At 27.1% G+C, this 18,993-nt stretch overlaps 1 protein-coding gene across 1 annotated transcript; it reads left to right on the top strand.

The window, feature by feature from the left end:
• The first annotated feature begins 6,713 nt into the window (after positions 1 to 6,713).
• Positions 6,714 to 18,611, top strand: LOC123271039 (arrestin domain-containing protein 17-like). Its single transcript, XM_044737273.1, has 7 exons — positions 6,714 to 7,512; positions 7,637 to 7,752; positions 13,380 to 13,496; positions 15,059 to 15,270; positions 15,458 to 15,631; positions 15,717 to 16,080; positions 18,296 to 18,611. Exons 1-7 carry the CDS (start codon positions 7,466 to 7,468, stop codon positions 18,445 to 18,447), a joined length of 1,182 nt encoding a protein of 393 aa, XP_044593208.1. The 5' UTR covers positions 6,714 to 7,465; the 3' UTR covers positions 18,448 to 18,611.
• Positions 18,612 to 18,993: the final 382 nt, after the last annotated feature.

Genomic DNA, 18,993 nt, shown 5'->3' with positions numbered 1-18,993 from the left:
TAATTAATGTACAAACTTTTTCACACCGGATAGATTTTGATTAATTTATTATTTTATACTTTTACATCCATTTTTTAAAATAATCGACAAAACTATTTTTATTTTTCACAACCGTATTGCTCAATCGTGATAATCATTGTATTTGAAATAATTTATTATTGATAGTTATTGTTGTTAAATATTTTCTAACTCGTATTTACATACGGATCAAAAGTTATCTATTTAATAGATACTTATTATTTGTTATAATTATTACGTAACTATTAATATTTATTTCAAAATAGATAAATATATATAATATATTTGATAATTTCATTTTAAAAATTTATTATTCTGAAAATAAGTTACTGTTTTAGTGAAGAAAGTTTTATTCGCGCGATAATTTTAATATAATTTTTTAATTATAAGATTATTTTATTATTTGAAAATTTATGTTTTTCTTCATAATTTATGTTTAATTTGAAAATGTTTAAGCAAAAGAAAAATTTTGATTGAGCTCAAAATTAAAAAGGAATGTTTAAAAAAAATAATTTAGAAACTTGTAACATCTTTGAATGTCTAATTGATCTTAATTTTAATTGAGATTTTTTAATTATAAAGTTATGAGATTAATTATTCGATGTTTTAAATATTTCTTCAGTCTACCTCAGAATTGTCTGTAATTTTTTATATCAGTTACTTAAAATATGTGTCTGACGTGAAAATTATTAATGAATTCACGTAACAATTTTCAGAATTAAATTATATTTAATAATTGATGACACATATTGTGAAGTATTTCTTTAAATTTAATGTAATAATTAAGAATGAAAGCAATTTTGAAAAGATTTCATTTAAAATTTTTATTTCAAGCTTAATTATTTGTGTCTTCTCGTAAAATTTGATAAAAGATTATTTTTGTATTGCTAGAATAATGAAAGACATGACAATGACTAAAAATTAATTATAAACTATTTTTTTAAGATAATTAAAAATTCAATAAATATCTAATTTAAAAAAATGCAAAGATTGTTTAATTAATTATTAATGATTAATTTTTTGATTGGTGATACTAAAGTTAAGAGAAATCTGACAATTTTTTAAATTAATAAATTGTTAGGAAATTAAAAAAAAAAAAAAAAAAACTAATGCAATTTTTTAAAAATATTTTTATAATTGATTTATTTAAAAAAAAAAAACTAAAATATTTTTAGATGTCTGCTAATTTGGGTATCATTTATTTAAGAATTTATAATAAAAATAACCAATAATGATTATAATCATAAAATTTTGACTCATCATTATTATTATTATTATTATTATTATTATTATTAATATTAGGGGCATTCAATAGTGGCTAGTGGGACATTTGACTCTGGAATACCATCAATTATAAGCTATAATTATGTGACTGAAATTTATACTATAGTAAAATTTATCTTATAATATAGAAGAATAACTAATTAACAACATCCCTTTGTCAAAAAACCTCCATTACTTTTTAAGTTTCTCTTAATTATCATTTGACTGAGTGTTACTGGTGGGACATCGAAAAATCCTTCTCTCTTGCCAAGGTATACTTAAAGTCCAATTTCAGTTCGACCACTAAACTTTTAAAAAATACTTCCCTCTCAATACAAAATTAATCCTACAAACATTCAATATTATGAAGAATTAGACTGATTATCTACGTAGAAACAATTAAAAAAATTATTTTTATTGTGACTGGCGGTTCAAGTACAAAATGTCTACATCAAGTTGTTTATTAAAAAGACTTTTATATTATTTCAACCTTAGAAACATTATTGTTTATATATTTAATTATAAATTATTTAGGATAGTTAAAAAAAAAAAAACTAATTAAAAAACACAAATAAAGGATTTAGCATGCTGACAACACGATCTTGATAAACTTAGGTGTTAATTAATAACGAACATAAACAAAATTTGTTCTTAAAACTATAATAATAAATATGTTAGTTAATAACAAACATAAAATGAATTTGTTCTTAAAACTATTAAAACAACATTTGACCGGGATACAAGTTAGTACGGCTGAAAAGTTACTGGGAGAGAAAAATTGATTTTCTTATTGATTAAAAAAAATTTTCTTTACAAATTAGTAAAATATAGACTTTTAATAATAAATTAGGACTAAATTAGAATGAATTAGAGAAATTTTTTAATTTTAGTCATTTTCCCATTTCGCATGGAATGCCCTATTAGTATTTAATATTACTATTATTATTGTTTTTAAATATAACTAAAATGACTTATTTTTAATACTAAAATAATATTGTAATTATAAAATTAAAAATTTGGAAAATCCAAAAGTGCACGCCTCATAACGCTCATCCATTTTTTAAGAAAAAAAAATTGTGTAATTGATTAAAAAAAAAAAAAAAATTATAATTAAGTAATTTCTTACAGAGTATTTTTTTTTTTAAATATCAGCGCCCTTTTTTTTGTCATATGCGCACGCAATCTAAAAAAATCTAGCTTGATCAAGTGGCGCCATAGTTTTCACGTGACAAATAAGAAAAATTTGTTTGTCTTTGTACGATTGTATCGTAATGAATTTTAATAAAAATTCAATTTAAAAAAAAAATACGTAAACTAGGCTACTGATATGAAATACGGACCCAGTTCATCGCATTCTAAAACTAATAAAAAAGGTCCGGTCTTGAAATATCAATTTGTTCGGGAGTAATCGTTGGTACATCCAAAATGGGGTGACATCCGGACGTCCACGTAAAATTTTTTTCAAAACGTTTTTTTTTTTCAAAATAGCTATATGAAATGATTTTAGAAAGTAAAAGATTGTTTAATTTAAGTGTTTTCTCGGTGTACATCTACTTATATTATTGTATAAGTGGAATATGGTTGTGATAGAGGCATTTAAAGATCACAAAATTGCTTGACCTTAACGAGTCGAGTATAAAGCACAACCTCACGCGCTTCGCGCTATGAGGTGTGCAAAAAATCATTATTTTTAACTTTTTCTCAACTCTACGGGTTTTCGCGATTTCTTGCGGCTTGATATTTGCTATTAAATCTATACATGTGCGTATTCAGTTTAAAGCAAATTTCAAGACCGATAAATTAATGTAATTATAAATATATTATTACTATTATAACAAAATTTTTCATTAAATAACAATAATAATGATAATGTTACGTAATTATACGCTGTTAATAATAGAAAAAATTATTAAAATATGGGCTTTTAATGTCTGATTACTCAGTTTTAATAATGATGATAATAAAAATAATAATAATAGTAATATCAAAAATATTTACCAAAAAAAAGGAAATTCTCACAATAATCGTAACTTTAGTAAACTAAATAATTGATTACTAAATTCAGTCATCGAGTATCATCAAACAGACACAGTCTTATAGTTAACTGCATTACCCTCGAGTGCACAGAACAACCCTGTCGACGCATAGCACCAACAATGAACAATGTCACGAGTATAATTCACGGGCATTCACTATTGTTTAACGTATGCTCATTGTTTAATTCTCTCGCGACTACATCAATGTATTTGTACTCTATTTAAACGGCGCTCAGTGCAGCACAGTGTCTACCCGTGATTACTTCAATGGACTGTTTTTGAGACTGCATCACGTTAAAATTAAGTCCACCGTCGACTACGAATCAGGATTAAAATTATATTTATCCAACATTGATATATATTAATGTACAAACAATTAATTGGAGTAATGTTGAAGTGAAATTCGTTTAATTGTAGAAGAAAATGTAAATTTGATTAAATATCAAGCAATATATTATAAATTAAATTAGAGATGGGTGTATGTTGTGTGGTGAGTATTAATGTGCAAAGGGACTCAACACGACGGAAACTAACTCCATTTAGTCCTGTTACCAATGTCCAAATGGTTGATACAATGAACCAGCGAATTTGATCGTCCCTTCTATTCTATACTCAATATAATTTATGATCCCTCGTGGATTTATCCTTACACATTGATTTGCCATACCTAATGTATGCATACGTATATATAAATTAAATTCAAATTCTACTCTCCTTCACTGTATAGACTACTAATGCTCCGAAGATTGATTGAATTATTCGATTTAATTATTTTATTCCATTAATTTAATTCGTAAAATTGATCCAAGAGAGATGTTGTTGATCCAAGAACAATGAAAAATTATCTAAGAATAATTAAAATCAAAATTACGGCTGAAATATTCAAGATACAAAAAATTTACAAGGAACTTTTTTTTTTGTAGAAAATTAAAATTCCGATTGAAAAGATTTCATCATTTTTTTGTAATTTTAATATTTCAGCCGTAATTTTGATTTCAATTCTTTACCATGAATCCTAATATAAATAATATATGTGAATTATTTGTAAATAATTGAAATCAAGATTGTGAATAAACTATTAGAGAAAAAATTGATAAGGACCTTTTTTTGTAGAATATTAAATTTTCTTAAAAAAATGATTCTAATAATTTTGCTGTATCTTGAATATTTTATTCATAATTTCGATTTTAATTCTTTACTATGAATTCTGATGTAGTGAAGATTCTTTGTTGTCGTTTGCAAAGACTAGAATTCAAAATTGTGAGCAAACTATTCGAGATACCTCAAAATTGATGAGGACTTTTTGTAGAGGATTAAATTTCCAACAAATAAGCTCTCATATCATTTTTTTGTATCTTGAATATTTTATCTATAATTTCGATTTTAATTCTTTACCATGAATCCTGACATAAATAATTCATATTTAGCGACTGTACGGAAAATTTTTTTGTGAAGACTTGAATTCAAGAATGCGAGTGAACTATTAGAGATACGGCAAAATTGATAAGGATTTTTTTTTATAGAAAATTAAATTTCCTACAAAAAATGTCTCTTATAATATTTTTGTACCTTCTATATTTTAGTAAAAATATCCAAATTTTCGTTTTTGTATCATTTTTTCCTAATATATATAAGGTAAAGTACCCAGTACTTGAACACTTATAAAAATGGGGCCAGTACTTGAACAGACTTTTCGAATTGTTGTAATGCAAAATCCGTATATTTATTATGAGTAATATGCGCATGTTGTAATTATTCAATGATACAGTAATTGATTTCTGTAAGTTTTTTCAATTATAAATCAAAACAGTTATATTTTTGTTAATTTAAAAGTTGACATATAGATGAATATATATAGATAAAAAGTCTTCTGGTTTTTGTTTTATTTTATTAATTGTACATACATGACACTGAATTACCTAGCCATTTGCATTCAGTGACCTACAATTCTCCCAAAGAATTAAAAAAAAAATTTAACTCAATTAATGCATTTTTTCGCAAGTTACAGTGTTTCCGGAGTTTCATAGATAACGGACAGGAAAATTTTTTGACCTATTTTGATGTTTTTTCCCGTTTCTATTGCACTAAATCCATTTTTGGAAAGTGTCAAATTAATCTTCATTAAATTATCTTGATAATAGTATGCAAAATATCTTGATTCCGTGAACTAACAAGATTATAATAATGAAAATAGTTGCCGAAATGAGGCGAAAAAAATTGTTCGATCGTAAAGCACTCTCTGATGCTTCGCATCATGAGTCGTGTAATTTTATAGCTAAAAATGAGTGTAGTTAGAAATTATTGAACGTTTTGAATTGAGTTTTTGTTTATTTATAATTGAAAATTTGCTATGTCATTCATAAAAAATGTAATTAAAAAATTAAGGTAGTTGTCGTGGTTAAGGCATAGCGTCAGAAAATTCTAAATTTTTGTATACTCATTAAGGACATGGTGATACAATTACCCTTAAAATTTGAAGTCGATTGACCACCTATAACCCGAGATAAATTCAATTAAAAATTAAATATTTAACATTGATGACATACGTTCTCTGCAGTTCTATGCCAATTTTTTAGTTATAAAAAAAAAATAACAGTCAGAAACTTTCAAAAAACTGACAGTCTTTTAATGTATTTGTTGTGAGTATAAAAAAAATAAAAAAAATTTTTGACCGTCTAATTATTTATATACAACGGATTAAAGTTCAACAATTTATGAAAATGTATACATAGAGAATATCTATTATATATTCTGTATGAACATATGAACACTGTATAGTTTAACTCTCCACATGTACAGTCTTGCATAAAAATTATGGATTACTTAGCTTACAAGTTCATATACTTTTGCGGTGCGTATAATCTCAAATTTTTTGACAATATTATACCATGACAACTACTTTAAATACAAATATTTCTCATTTTTAAATTAACATATCAAATATTCATAGTATTATTTTTAATATTAATCAATAATATATTATAGTTCTTTTGATATTTCAATAAAACGTTGAAAACTTTTGCTGTGCCTATTGCCATATATTTTACTAGTTCAACCTTCTGCTCGCGGAGTGTTCAACTATTGCGGCTTGTCAAAATTGATTGTTCAACTACTACTCCTTTGATAGTCTATCTTAAAAACGTTGTCAAAATATAAATATTCAATTATCTGCGTTATTTTGCACTTCAATCAATTTATAATTGTTTATATTTTTATGAAAATCACTAATTTGAACTAATAATTACATCTTTATAGATTAAAAAAGTAGGGTCAAATACGTTTTACTTTGAAACCTGTTCAACTACTAGGTACTTTACCTTATCTATTTAATTTTTATTTAAAAACAATTATTTCCCGAGTAAAAATTTTCTAAGTTTCTAAATTCCGTACAAACAACCAAGAACAAATCTCGAGCTCACGAATGGGGTGAAACCCCGTTAAAACAAACGAATGACCCCCACAAGGATCAAGAGCATAAGGTGGTAGAATTATAATCCACATACTCCCTGAGCGAGCAAACAACCAAACTTGTTTCTGGTTCTACGGGAGCCCAACGTGGAATGGAACAAGAAGCTATTATTACTTTATGATATGTTTCTCAAGTTGGAGATAAAGCAAACTCTTTGAGCCATTCCTCAAAAAACCAACAATAAGTTAAATAATAAATAACAAACAGTAAATATCACACCTATTAATTTCTCATTTTTTCTTCCATAAATTTCCCCTTGTACAACGTACATACTAAAATAAAAACAGACATACGATAGGGGATGATTTCAAGAAATCCGCCGCCAGAACGTCGCCACGATATTGGCGATTCTATCAGACGCATGCGTTCTTCCCTTAACGCGCCGTTAATTTGGAAAGTTGTCAACAAATTTCTCATTCTATTCTTCAGACAGAACAGCTCTGCTTCGAATAAAAATTCCTTGATTTTTTAAAATTAAATCTTTGAATATTTAAAAACTTTAGAGGAAACTTATTAAAGAGATATCAAGCGAGCATCCGTTTTGTAAATGAATATTTAATTATACTGATCGGTAGCTCTGAAGATTGTAGTTAATTATTCAAAAACTGGAAGCTGAGGTCAGTAAATACCCGTGTATCAAAAATAAAATGGTGTAAATATTTTATTGGATAGACAAATAATGGACAAGTCAAATACTGAAAGTTCAAGTGTTGCTGTAAGAGATAGGTAACAACTTAAATTGATTAATTTGATTATAATTTATGAATGATAAGCATTTTGGGATCTACTGTGGATGGATGAGTTATCTTTGAATGGATTTTTAATCATTTATTGGGTATTGATTTTACAGGATTGGAGTCGACCGCTTTGAAGTATTGTTGGATGATAAACAAAATATTTATTACTGTGGAAAAATAGTTACTGGAAAGGTTTTTATTGTTTTAAATTCGACCACTGAGATTACAAGTAAGTATAATTTGTTTATTTATATTACTGTGGTATAAATATTGAAGATATAAGAAAATTATATGAGATCCTTTTTATAGGAAATTTCACTCTTCATAAAAAAGATCCGCATCAATTTTTTGGTATCTCTTGTAATTGAGCCAGAATTTTATTTTAAAATTCAATTCTGATAGTGTTTGATAAATCATGTATTTTCAAGGTTTAAATTCAAAATCTCGAATTAAGGGTGGTCTAGCGGCCTAAAATTTAAGCTATTTTAAAAATTTTATTTCTATATGAAGGTAATGACTAATACTTTCAAATTTTCTTACACTCCTTCTATTACTTATCAACTACACAAAAATGAGAATCAAAACAAAAAAAAAATTTTTTTTAAATTAGAAAAATGGCGCTGAAGTTCCTCTCCTCAAAAAAAAATGGACCTCACTGGTGCGTGTCGATTGATCTGAAATAAAAAAAATGAGGGATTTTTAATTAGTATAAGTATAGTTATCGTCGGAACTAGAATGAAAAAAAAAAAAAATATTTGACAAAATGGCACGTAGTTAAAATTATTTTTTGAAAACGAGTTTAAAATTCGTACTTTTAACTACACGCCATTTACACTCAATAAATACACTCTTGAATACCCGTACTGAAAAAAAATATATGCCGCATATACGGGGGCAAAAAAAAAGTATGTGGCGTATATATTTTATATGTGCGACGTATAAGTATTTTTGTCAGCATATATGTGCATATATATTTTTTCAGTGTGGGTAACTTAAAAAATATCTATATTTATTTTTTTTATATTTTTTTATGAACAAACCACGGGTGAACGGAACTCTTCCAAAATGTTGGTATAAAGTTGACGTAAATGATAAGACGTTAAGTCAATTAGCGATGTCGGCACCATAAAAAATCCCTCCAGCCTTTTCAAAAATTTGATTTTCTTCCTCTCGAACATCCACATAAACATCGTAAAATAATATAGTTAAAGTGATCCGATCACTTTGAAATTTTAACACAATACTTTAAGATGTATCTTCGAAAAATGCAAAAAAAAATTAAATTTTCTTTTAAAGTTACAAATCAGTATGATTCTTTAAACAATTACATACCCGGAGAAGAAAATATCGTTAGAATAAAGATACGTATCGTTATTCTGACTATACGCCGTATAGTCATTTTTTTTAGAGATATACGCTGTATAGCCAATTCAGCTATACAGCGGATCATCAAAATGACGATCCATATCATTATTTTAGCGTTACATTTAGTTAATTCAACTATACAGATCCTCACATTAACGAAACAGTTGTCTATTTTGACGAAACTACATATATTTACAAGAGCTATTCTCTGTATGCTTTTAAGTCAAACTAATGAATCCTTAAATCAGAAATCCAAATCGTTATTTTAAGGAAACGTCATTTGAGGATACGTTGGATAGTCATTTTAACAGTATTTTTTTTCCGTGTAATTTTTATTTTGATTGGTATTAACAATTTTTGAATTCTAATAAGATTTTAAGACCCTTTAACATATTAATTTATTCTCCAAAAAAATTAGGATGACGGTTGACTCTAAAGGCCATCCCTGCAACTTCCCGCTCATTTTGTACTTAAGCGCTCAAAGTTACACATTACATTTTTGAGCTCTTCGAGCTCAAAAATATAATTTTTGTGTCATTTTGAGCTCTTTGAGCTCAAAACTCAATAGCAGTTTAATGAAACACAATTTTTTAAATTTTCAAACGGCAATAACTTTTGAATGAATGAACCGAATTTCACGTGGTTGGCGGCATTCGATGCAGTTTTTAAAGTCCCATAAAGGATCTTTAAATTTAAATCGATCGAGCCAGAAATTTCGAAGTAATTCCGAAAAAACAATTTTTTTGGTTTTTTTTCGACAACGATAACTCACGAACAAATCAACCGATTTTGACCAGGCTTGCGGTGATCGACCTGGTTTTTTTATCTTAAGATCTGAATATATTTTGGAATCGATCGGTAAAGCCATTTAAAAGTAATTCCAAAAAACCCACATTTGAAAAAATTTTTTTTTGTAGTTTTTTTGAGATTTCTCAAAATCTACTGATTCGAATCGGTTCATGGTATTTAAAATCTAAGTTTAGTCAAGCTCTTTCGAATGGCGCCATCCGCGATGAAATCGGTCGAGCTGTTCAAAAGTTATGAAAGGTTTACATACGGCCACACACACACACACACACACACACATACAGATATACGGACATCATCGCGAAAACATTCAGGGAAGCTTCCTAGGACCTCAAAACGTCAAGATCTGATGAGAAATCGATTTTCGAAAAACCGGGTAAAACTAATAACTTCCCAATTTTTGAAAATTTTCAATTTTCTTAGCGGGAAGTTAAAAATGTTTTATAATCAAACGTAATTTATAAAAATACAAAAAATTCAATTTCAATATTTTTTATTAAGTAATTATTAAAAGTTCAATAAAAATTTTCCAAATTGATGAATCAACTAAAAGCTTTTATTGAACCGAATTTTTAAATATATTTAAAATATTTTTATTGCTTTATATATTTACTCAAACCAGTCCATTACAAGCATCGATTTTACTGAAAAATACAATCCATATTTAATTGTCAAATAATAATAATAATTAAATTTAATCTAATTAATATTTAAAATTCACTTTAAATTTCAAGTAGGTCAAGTGAGATGTAATAAGAAAATGATAAGTTAATCAAAGCTTTTACTGTTAAGTGTACCTAGTGATCTTTGTTGATAATTCAATTAAAATGAGAATTACATTTTTTAATTTTTAACTTTAAGAAATGAAAGATATTTAATCATAAAAAGTAAAGATTTAAGACAATTAAATAATTTTTAGGTGACTTATCGAGGTCGCGACAGGGGAAGAGGGAGTCAATTGAACAAAAAAAAGTTTTGCAGTTTTTTTTTATTTAAATTTAAACTAAATAATTAATTTTTTTTTCTTGGAATGGTAGTTTGTTATGTCTACTATTATTATCAATCCATAAATTAGTCAAGAAACAACGTAAATTCTTAAAAATTATTAATTTATGCAAATGCGTCAAATGGTTCGATTGATCCCCGCTTGGGGGCAATTTAACCACTGCTCGGAGTCAATTGAACCAACAATATTAAAAACTCAAACCCAAACTTTTGATAAATAATATATCAATTGTTACTTGTTAATAATATTATGGCACATTTTTAATGCACAGATATTTTATTATATAAATTAATAATGAATTCAAAGAATATATTGATTAAAAATTCAGTTCATCAAATTGTTAGGTTATTTTCCTTAGTATTTTTTACATAGAGTCAAGATGCGCGCGCATGTCTCATGCTTCTCCGTGGTTCAATCGTCCCCAGGACTGCTGGTTCAACTGACCCCATATAATTTTATGACAATTAATAGTAAATAATAGATAAATAAACCATTATATCACTATAAACGAATTCGAGGATTATTAAGTATAAGTATATACAACTACTACAATTCAAATTTTATCAATTAATTCAAAAATTAAAATGTTATTAAACAATTTGTCACCAGCCGAAAAAAAAGTTTACATCCATAAAAATACAAAAATTTCAATTTTTCAAAATTTATTAATCGCAATTATTCCAAATTTTGATCATATCAGAATTTAATTGCCCCATGATTCAATCGACCCCTTTCTTCCGTATTCAATTATTTGAAATTACTGTACGTAATTTCTCAGTACATTTCTTGTGAGCTTCCGAAGCTCACAGAATTTACAAATATAAATAATGCTGTGAAGCAGGAAAGAATAGGAGTTACGGTAATTATTACGTGAAGCGTTCCACATTCACGTAACAGGATATTGGTATGAAAGGATTGAAAAAGGAATGTGGAGAGGATCATCTTAATGTGAGTTTATAGAATATGCGAGAAAAAATTATTAGATAGCTCGGACTGGGATTCGAACCCAGAACCTTCCGAAGACATGTCGGCTACTCTACCATTTGAGCTATCGGACGGAATGTCCGATCTACAGTGAAGCCCGCTTCCGATTCACTGTGAGCTCAGTATAGTATAGTATTCAGTGAAGACGGACGTATTTTTTCGGCTCTGCTCTTTGAGCTCATTTTTCTTATTCTGTGGACAAAAGTGTGGAGTTTGGTGTATATTATTAGAATCAGTATTTTAAACTTGCCGCTAAGAAAATTGAAAATTTTCAAAAATCGGGAAGTTATTATGAGTTCTTTTTGTCGTGCCTAATTTATAAAGCTTTTTATCTACATCAAAAACCGCTAATCCGGCAGAACTTACGTGCTTTAGAGCCACGGTTTCGTAGAGGTGATGTTCGATAGGACTATTTAGTTTTACCTAGCTGTCGCACGACGAAATATGATAAATCGTTTGTCGTTCCGGTGATCAGAGTTTGGAACGGACTACCAGTGCAATGTACGTCGGCGCTGACGTTTGTGGAATTTTGCAAATTAACCTACGAGTACTTTTTGAGTGTGGATAGATCATAAGCTACTGTGCAATTGATACTTAATATTTGATATCTGAGTTTATTTATATTTATATTTATATTTTACTAAGAGTTTGATATTTTATTTTTCGCACTATTATATTGTTTCATTATATTACATTAAGTTTTTGTTAAATGCAATTTGCAATGTGGTTGAGTGATTTACGTTGATTGAACTGTTCAAACATAATTCGGACTTTAATAACATATTTAAATTTTCTATACTTTATTTTTACATCTATTTTTCTTCTGATTGTTTTCATAAAATGCTATACTATGTATTATTTTTGTATGGACAGCCGCAAGAAGTTTCGACTTCATGGTCGATGAATAAAGAAATAATAATAATAATACACTGATAGAAGGATTTATTTGTATTAAATAATATTTGTTAGTAGTTAACAAATCATTTATTAGAGACCACTTTTTAATATTAAACAAATATTTCTTAGTATTTAAAATGATTTGTTTATATTTAATAAATCTGATATTCATTTATTAAATATTAATAAATCTTTTTAAATACTAAGAAATATTTGTTAAGGACTAACAAATGGCTTCTAATAAATAATTTGTTAAATATTAACAAATCTTTTTAACTATAAACAAATCCTTCTATCAGTGTAATACTGTATATTTCAATTATCTCGCTATGACTTTCTTCATTATTGGATTTTAAGAAATGAATTTTTTATTTCTCTTGCAGTCAGAGATTTGGGTTACGAATTTAACTAATTGATAAGATTTTGCAATTGTATATTAAATTATAGAACCAACTTTATCTTCAAATCATCATTAAATTCTATTTCACATAGCGCTTTGCTTATAATATTTTTAGAATTGATGAAAAATTAATTGTACAGTAAATATTATTAGTAGTTATTTACAGTGACATATTGAGGTTGATTGTTTTAAAATTGCATTATTATCTCTGATTTTAAATTTGAGTGCTCTGAGAATATGTATATTATATATATTGAATTGTTGTTATTGATTATTTTATTTTTTATAATTATATTTATAATTTATTTATGTTAAAAAAAGCATCAATGAACTAATGGGTTTTAAACTGTCAGTTATAATAAATAAGATATAATAAATAATTGAAAAAATATTTCAGGTATAAAAGTTATATGTAAGGGAGAAGGACACGTCAAGTTTACAAACCGCTCAGCTGGATTCAAAAGGAAATTTTCATCTCAAGAAGTTTATTTGCATGAAGAAATTGAATTACTTGGTAATTTAAATTAATAAATTATAACTCTATTATTACTAATAATAATAACAATAACAATAATACCTAAATTTATTCACATTAATAATAATTGTTATTGTCTATTTGAAATTATGAAAAAAAATCCACTTTAAAATTTTTTGAAAACTAATTAGTGAGATTTAAAAAAAATTTTTTTTTGCACGACTCATGATGCGAAGCATCAAAGAGTGCTTTACAATCGTAAAATTTTTTTTGCCTCATTTCGGCAACTATTTTTATTATTATAGCCTTGTTAGTTCACGGAATCGAGATATTTTACATACTATTGTCAAGATTATTTAATGGAGACTAAATGCGTACTTTTCAAAAATTTATTAAGTGCAATAGAAGCGGAAAAAAACATCAAAATTATGTGCCAGGGCATTATCGTTCTAGTTCAGCTGTTTAGTATTTTTTTTTTTCAAATTCGCTTTAATTTATTATTATTTCATAATTAAATGAGCATTATGAGTCGTGCACTATTGAAGTATCCAAATTTTTTAAAAATTCCATTTTCGATAAATTAAAAAAATTGTTATCTTGAAAATTCAAAATATATTTAATAAGTCAGATATTTTTTCACGGCATAATATAATAATAATAATAATAATAATAATAATAATAATAATAATAATAATAATAATAATAATAATAATAATAATAATAATAATAATAATAATAATAATAATACGGTAAAAGAGAAAATTTTTGCGATTTTCAAAAATTTTTGAATTGCTGTCATTCCTAAACTAGTCAAGTTGGAAAATTAAAAAAGTATGCAAATTGAAGCTTATTAAATAAGCTTTCAGATGTAATTTACAAAAATTAAATATGATATCGCATTTAATTGTAATTGCACTGAAATACGTTAAAAGTGAAAATTTTTGAATTGCTCTCATTTCTAAACGAATAGACAGATTTAGCTCATCTAAGAACTTGACCTCAGAAATCGTCTTAAAAATGAGTATGTTACGATTTATTGGGATCCGTAAAGAATTGCAGGAGTTAGAGAAGAGACAATGCCGATTATATCGTATATATAAATACATACATACATAAACTTTTAAATCACATGCATTTTCTGAATCTGCTTGATGAGCTGAGTCGAAATATAGTAAAATTTTCCAAAAGCTCCGTCATGAAGACCAATGCAATAGTTAGATTTCTATGAAATCTACTAAAAGCTCATTATTTTGTTGTTTTTATTAATCCTGCGGTTTTTCGCGGATTTTTGCGGCTTGATATTGTCAAATCAATCTAGACGCGTAGGTATTCTTTTTAAACGGTATGAAATCTCATACCGAAATATTGCATGTGGTGAAAATAATAACAATATAAAATTGAATAAAAGTCTTCATATTGGATCGGGTACTTTGGTTAATAAAATAATATCTTTCTCTTTAATAAGTAAAAACACCGATCTTTACATTTATATAATCTAATAATAATAAAAATAATAATAATAATAATAATTATTATTATATTTCAAACATTTAAAATTTTCCTAATAACAACAACACTAAAAGAACGATTGTAAATTTCAGATACAGAAGCCAAAATACAAAGCGATGATTTTTCATTTAATATACAACTGCCAGATAAATTACCATCAAGTTTCGAAGGCCGGTACGGACGCGTACGTTACTCAATATGCGCCAGTTTGAATACAACAAACGAAAATATAAAACTATATTCCGATACACTGTCATTTACAGTGACACCTATTTTTGATTTAAATAATCATCCCTTGGCACCGGTATGCATTTTTATTATTTTTATTATTATCCGAGTAAACTTTGTTATCAGTCTACTACATTCTATATTATTTTATTTATTCAACTCTTTACTATTTCAACATATTCATATATTCATATTTATATTCATACATCCATACATATTTGCATTAATACATCATACAAATAATAATTGTCACAAATTTTCAGTTACCTATAAGCGAAAATACCGCTAAAACTTTTATGGGACACGCTGAGCCATTGACTGTGTCAATATTCCTTCCGGTACGTGGATACGTACCAGGTCAAACAATTCCATTAAAAGTTAATTTTCAAAATTCGTCAAATATTGACGTTAAAAAGTTACGCGTTGTTTTAAAAAAGGTTAACTTTATTATTAAATATAAATACAATATAATTTTTCCAGACGGTAAATTTTTATTTAATTTTCATTATTTTTATATTCAAGGTTGTTTTGTACCGTTCAATGGAGAGTGTGCGCAAGCACAAAGAAATAGTCGTTGAAATTGAACAACCAATTGATAAAAACAATTGCGTTTACAATGAAGAGTTTGATGTACCAGCAATTCCGCCTTCTGGAACCGTTTGTAACCTCATCGACGTCGAGTACAAGCTCAAAGTTGAAGCTTTTGCGGATATTAATGAGTGGTACTACAAAATGTTTTACAAGAATTTGAAAATTCGGATGGACATTATAATTGGTACTGTTCCGCTTAAGAATTATGAGGATCCCGTTGATTTGAACGAGGATTTGAAGAATGCTGAAAAGGTTACTTCAGATGATCAGGTTGATGAAAATCAGTTGGCTCCTTGTAAGTATATGATTCAATTTTTTAGTAATTATTGGCTGATTAGTTTTGAATTTTTTATTTTTATTCACTGATAAATATTATATGATTAATAAATTCTTCTATCAGCCTGTTAAGAAATAAAATTTATTCATTCAAAATAAAAAGCATTATCAATAGGATCAAAAAGTTTATTTAAAAATTCTCCGCCAGATGGCTACATTTCTCTTAGTTAGAATTCTAAAATTTGATTACTTAAATTAGTACCCACGGATAGAGATTTACTGTTCAAAATTTGATGAAATTTAACGTATTAGTAAATTATAGTAAGATAGTAAGCCCACTAAATTTTTGAAAAGCTCAATTGAAGCAGTAAATAAATGTTAACCTTTTAACGTTTTAAGGTTCAGATTTAAATAAAAATTTAGGTAATGAAAGAAAGTAACATATTGAATACTTTGCGTAATTTAAAGTACAGATTCAGAGCATGTGATAGTAATTACTAATAAAAAAACTTGAAAAAGTTATCTCTGTCTCTCTTTTTCTAATGCGAGTTTGCATAGGAAAATGAACTACGTAAATTTAATAAGCCTTTGTATGGAATATTTGACACTTGTGTTATCTGCGATACTACTTTGAGTTCACTAAAAAATTTACAGAGTAATTTTTTTGCATTCATAGAAGGATTTAGTATTATTTAATAATCTTGATTAACTGTTAATAAATAATTTCTTAATATTAAATTATTTTGTAAATAATTACAAATTATTATTATTATTATTCGATAATTTACTATTTTTTCCGAAGATCGGTGTTTTTACTAATTAAAGAGTTCTATATTTCAAAGCCATTATCCCCGATCCAAATTGATATTAGACTAATTTTAAATTTTACATTAAATTTTTATTTATTAAATTCATTTTCACCACTTTTATTGTCGGTATGAGCACTCAATACCGTCTTCGGGTGAATATATCTAATAATTAAAAATTTTTTATTTTTAATTAAGATTAAGCAAAGAAGTTAATTTTTTCTCAGTGAAACTTTTTCAGCCACCGAAATGACAAATTTAATGTAAAATTTAAAATTAGTCTAACATCAATTTGGATCGGGGATAATGGCTTTGAAATATAGAACTCTTTAATTATTACTATTATTATAAAAATTAAAAGGTGTTAAATAATCATAATAATTTTAATATTTAATTTTTCTAAAGACTGGTTTATAATACTTTTAGATATTTTCTGACGTAAGTCATTAAATTTCCAGTTTATTGACTATCCAGTCTAATACAACAATTTTTTTCTCTAATTTTTCGTAATATTGTTAGCCTGTATTTCCTTGCAGGCATAAACAAATTATCCTCAATTCATATCTAAATTCGTCATTAAAGATAAATTTGACTGAAAAAATAATTCGGACGGCCCAGATCAGGACTCGAACCTGGATCTTTTGGTTACGCACAAAAGGCTCTAATACCTGTTAAGCTATCCGAGACACTGCCCACAATTACTATTCAGTCACCTATTAATGACAAACTCAACCTTCAATTGTAGTTCTAATATAGTAATGATGTTAATTTTGATCTATGCATTTTTTCCTTAACCTCCTGTCAATACATTTTTAAAGCCGATGATATACTTTTAATATTTATTTTTTCTAAAGACTGGTTTATAATACTTTTAGATATTTTCTATAAGTCATTAAATTTTTAGTTTATTTTTCAGTTAAATTTATCTTTAATGACAAATTTAGATATGAATTCAGGATATAGTATATTACACACCTAGGGAAGTAAAGTAAGAAATGTCTCAGATCACATGTAATTGTCGGCCGAGGCGAAGCCGAGGTTGACAAACATGTGATCTGAGGCTTTCTTATTTACTTCCCGTGGAGTGTATACTATTTTTTTGCTCGACGAAGGCAGAAAGTGACACTTTCGTTTAGCGCAGCGGGCCGAAAGTTGACGCTTTCTGCCCGTCGAGCAACAAAAATTATTTATGCCTGGAGGAAAATACAGGCTAACAATATTACGAAAAATTAGAGAAAAAATTGTTATATTAGACTGGATAGCCAATAAACTGAAAATTTAATGACTTACGTCAAAAAATATATAAAAATAATAATAATAATAATAATAATTTACCAAATTCAGTAATAACTGATTAATTAATTAAAAAATTTTGATTTTTGTTAAATAATGTACCTAAACTTTGATTTAATGAATAAATAATTTCAGGTCGACTTAAATATCAAAGGAGCCGTATATACCGATCATCAAAACCCGATCAGGATGAAACAGATGATGAAAAAGACAAAGAAGCTCAAGAGTTTTCTCCAATGTACCGCGTTTATGAGTTCAAAAATAATTTGAACGTTCAAGTCCCATAGACTATACTTATAATCAAAATAAGAAGATAATTATTGTGAAATATAAACTAAGGTACTCGCGGACAATAAGGCTTAGCTTAGAGATATTCGTAATGAAAAAAAATTAGAAAAACGGTTAACCCTAAAGGCCATCCCTGCAACTTCCCGCTAATTCCGTTAATACATGGGCGTTTAAAATTGCACCTACGAAGTTTTTGAGATCTTCGAGCTCAAAAATACAATCTATGTGTTGTTTTGAGCTCTCCAAGCTAAAAAAGATACCTTTTCTATGCTTTTGAGCTCTTTGAGCTCAAAAGTCTGATAAAAGTTTCATAGAACACTATTGTTTGAATTTTCAAACCGCAATAACTTTTGAATGAATGAACCGATTTGTACGCGGTTGGCGGCATTCTACGCAGTTTTTCAAGCCTCATAGATAATTTTTAAGTTTCAATTGGTCAAACTAGAAAGTTCGGAGTAATTCCGAAAAAACACTTTTTTCGGTTTTCTTTCCTGCACGATATATCTCGAATAAATCAACTGATTTTGACCAGATTAGCAGCAATC

Source organism: Cotesia glomerata, linkage group LG8, assembly GCF_020080835.1.
Source record: "Cotesia glomerata isolate CgM1 linkage group LG8, MPM_Cglom_v2.3, whole genome shotgun sequence".
In the NCBI taxonomy this organism is placed as follows: Eukaryota; Metazoa; Arthropoda; class Insecta; order Hymenoptera; family Braconidae; genus Cotesia; species Cotesia glomerata.
The sequence above is the reverse complement of the archived record's forward strand: the minus strand, read 5'-3'. Positions and strand labels throughout refer to the sequence as shown.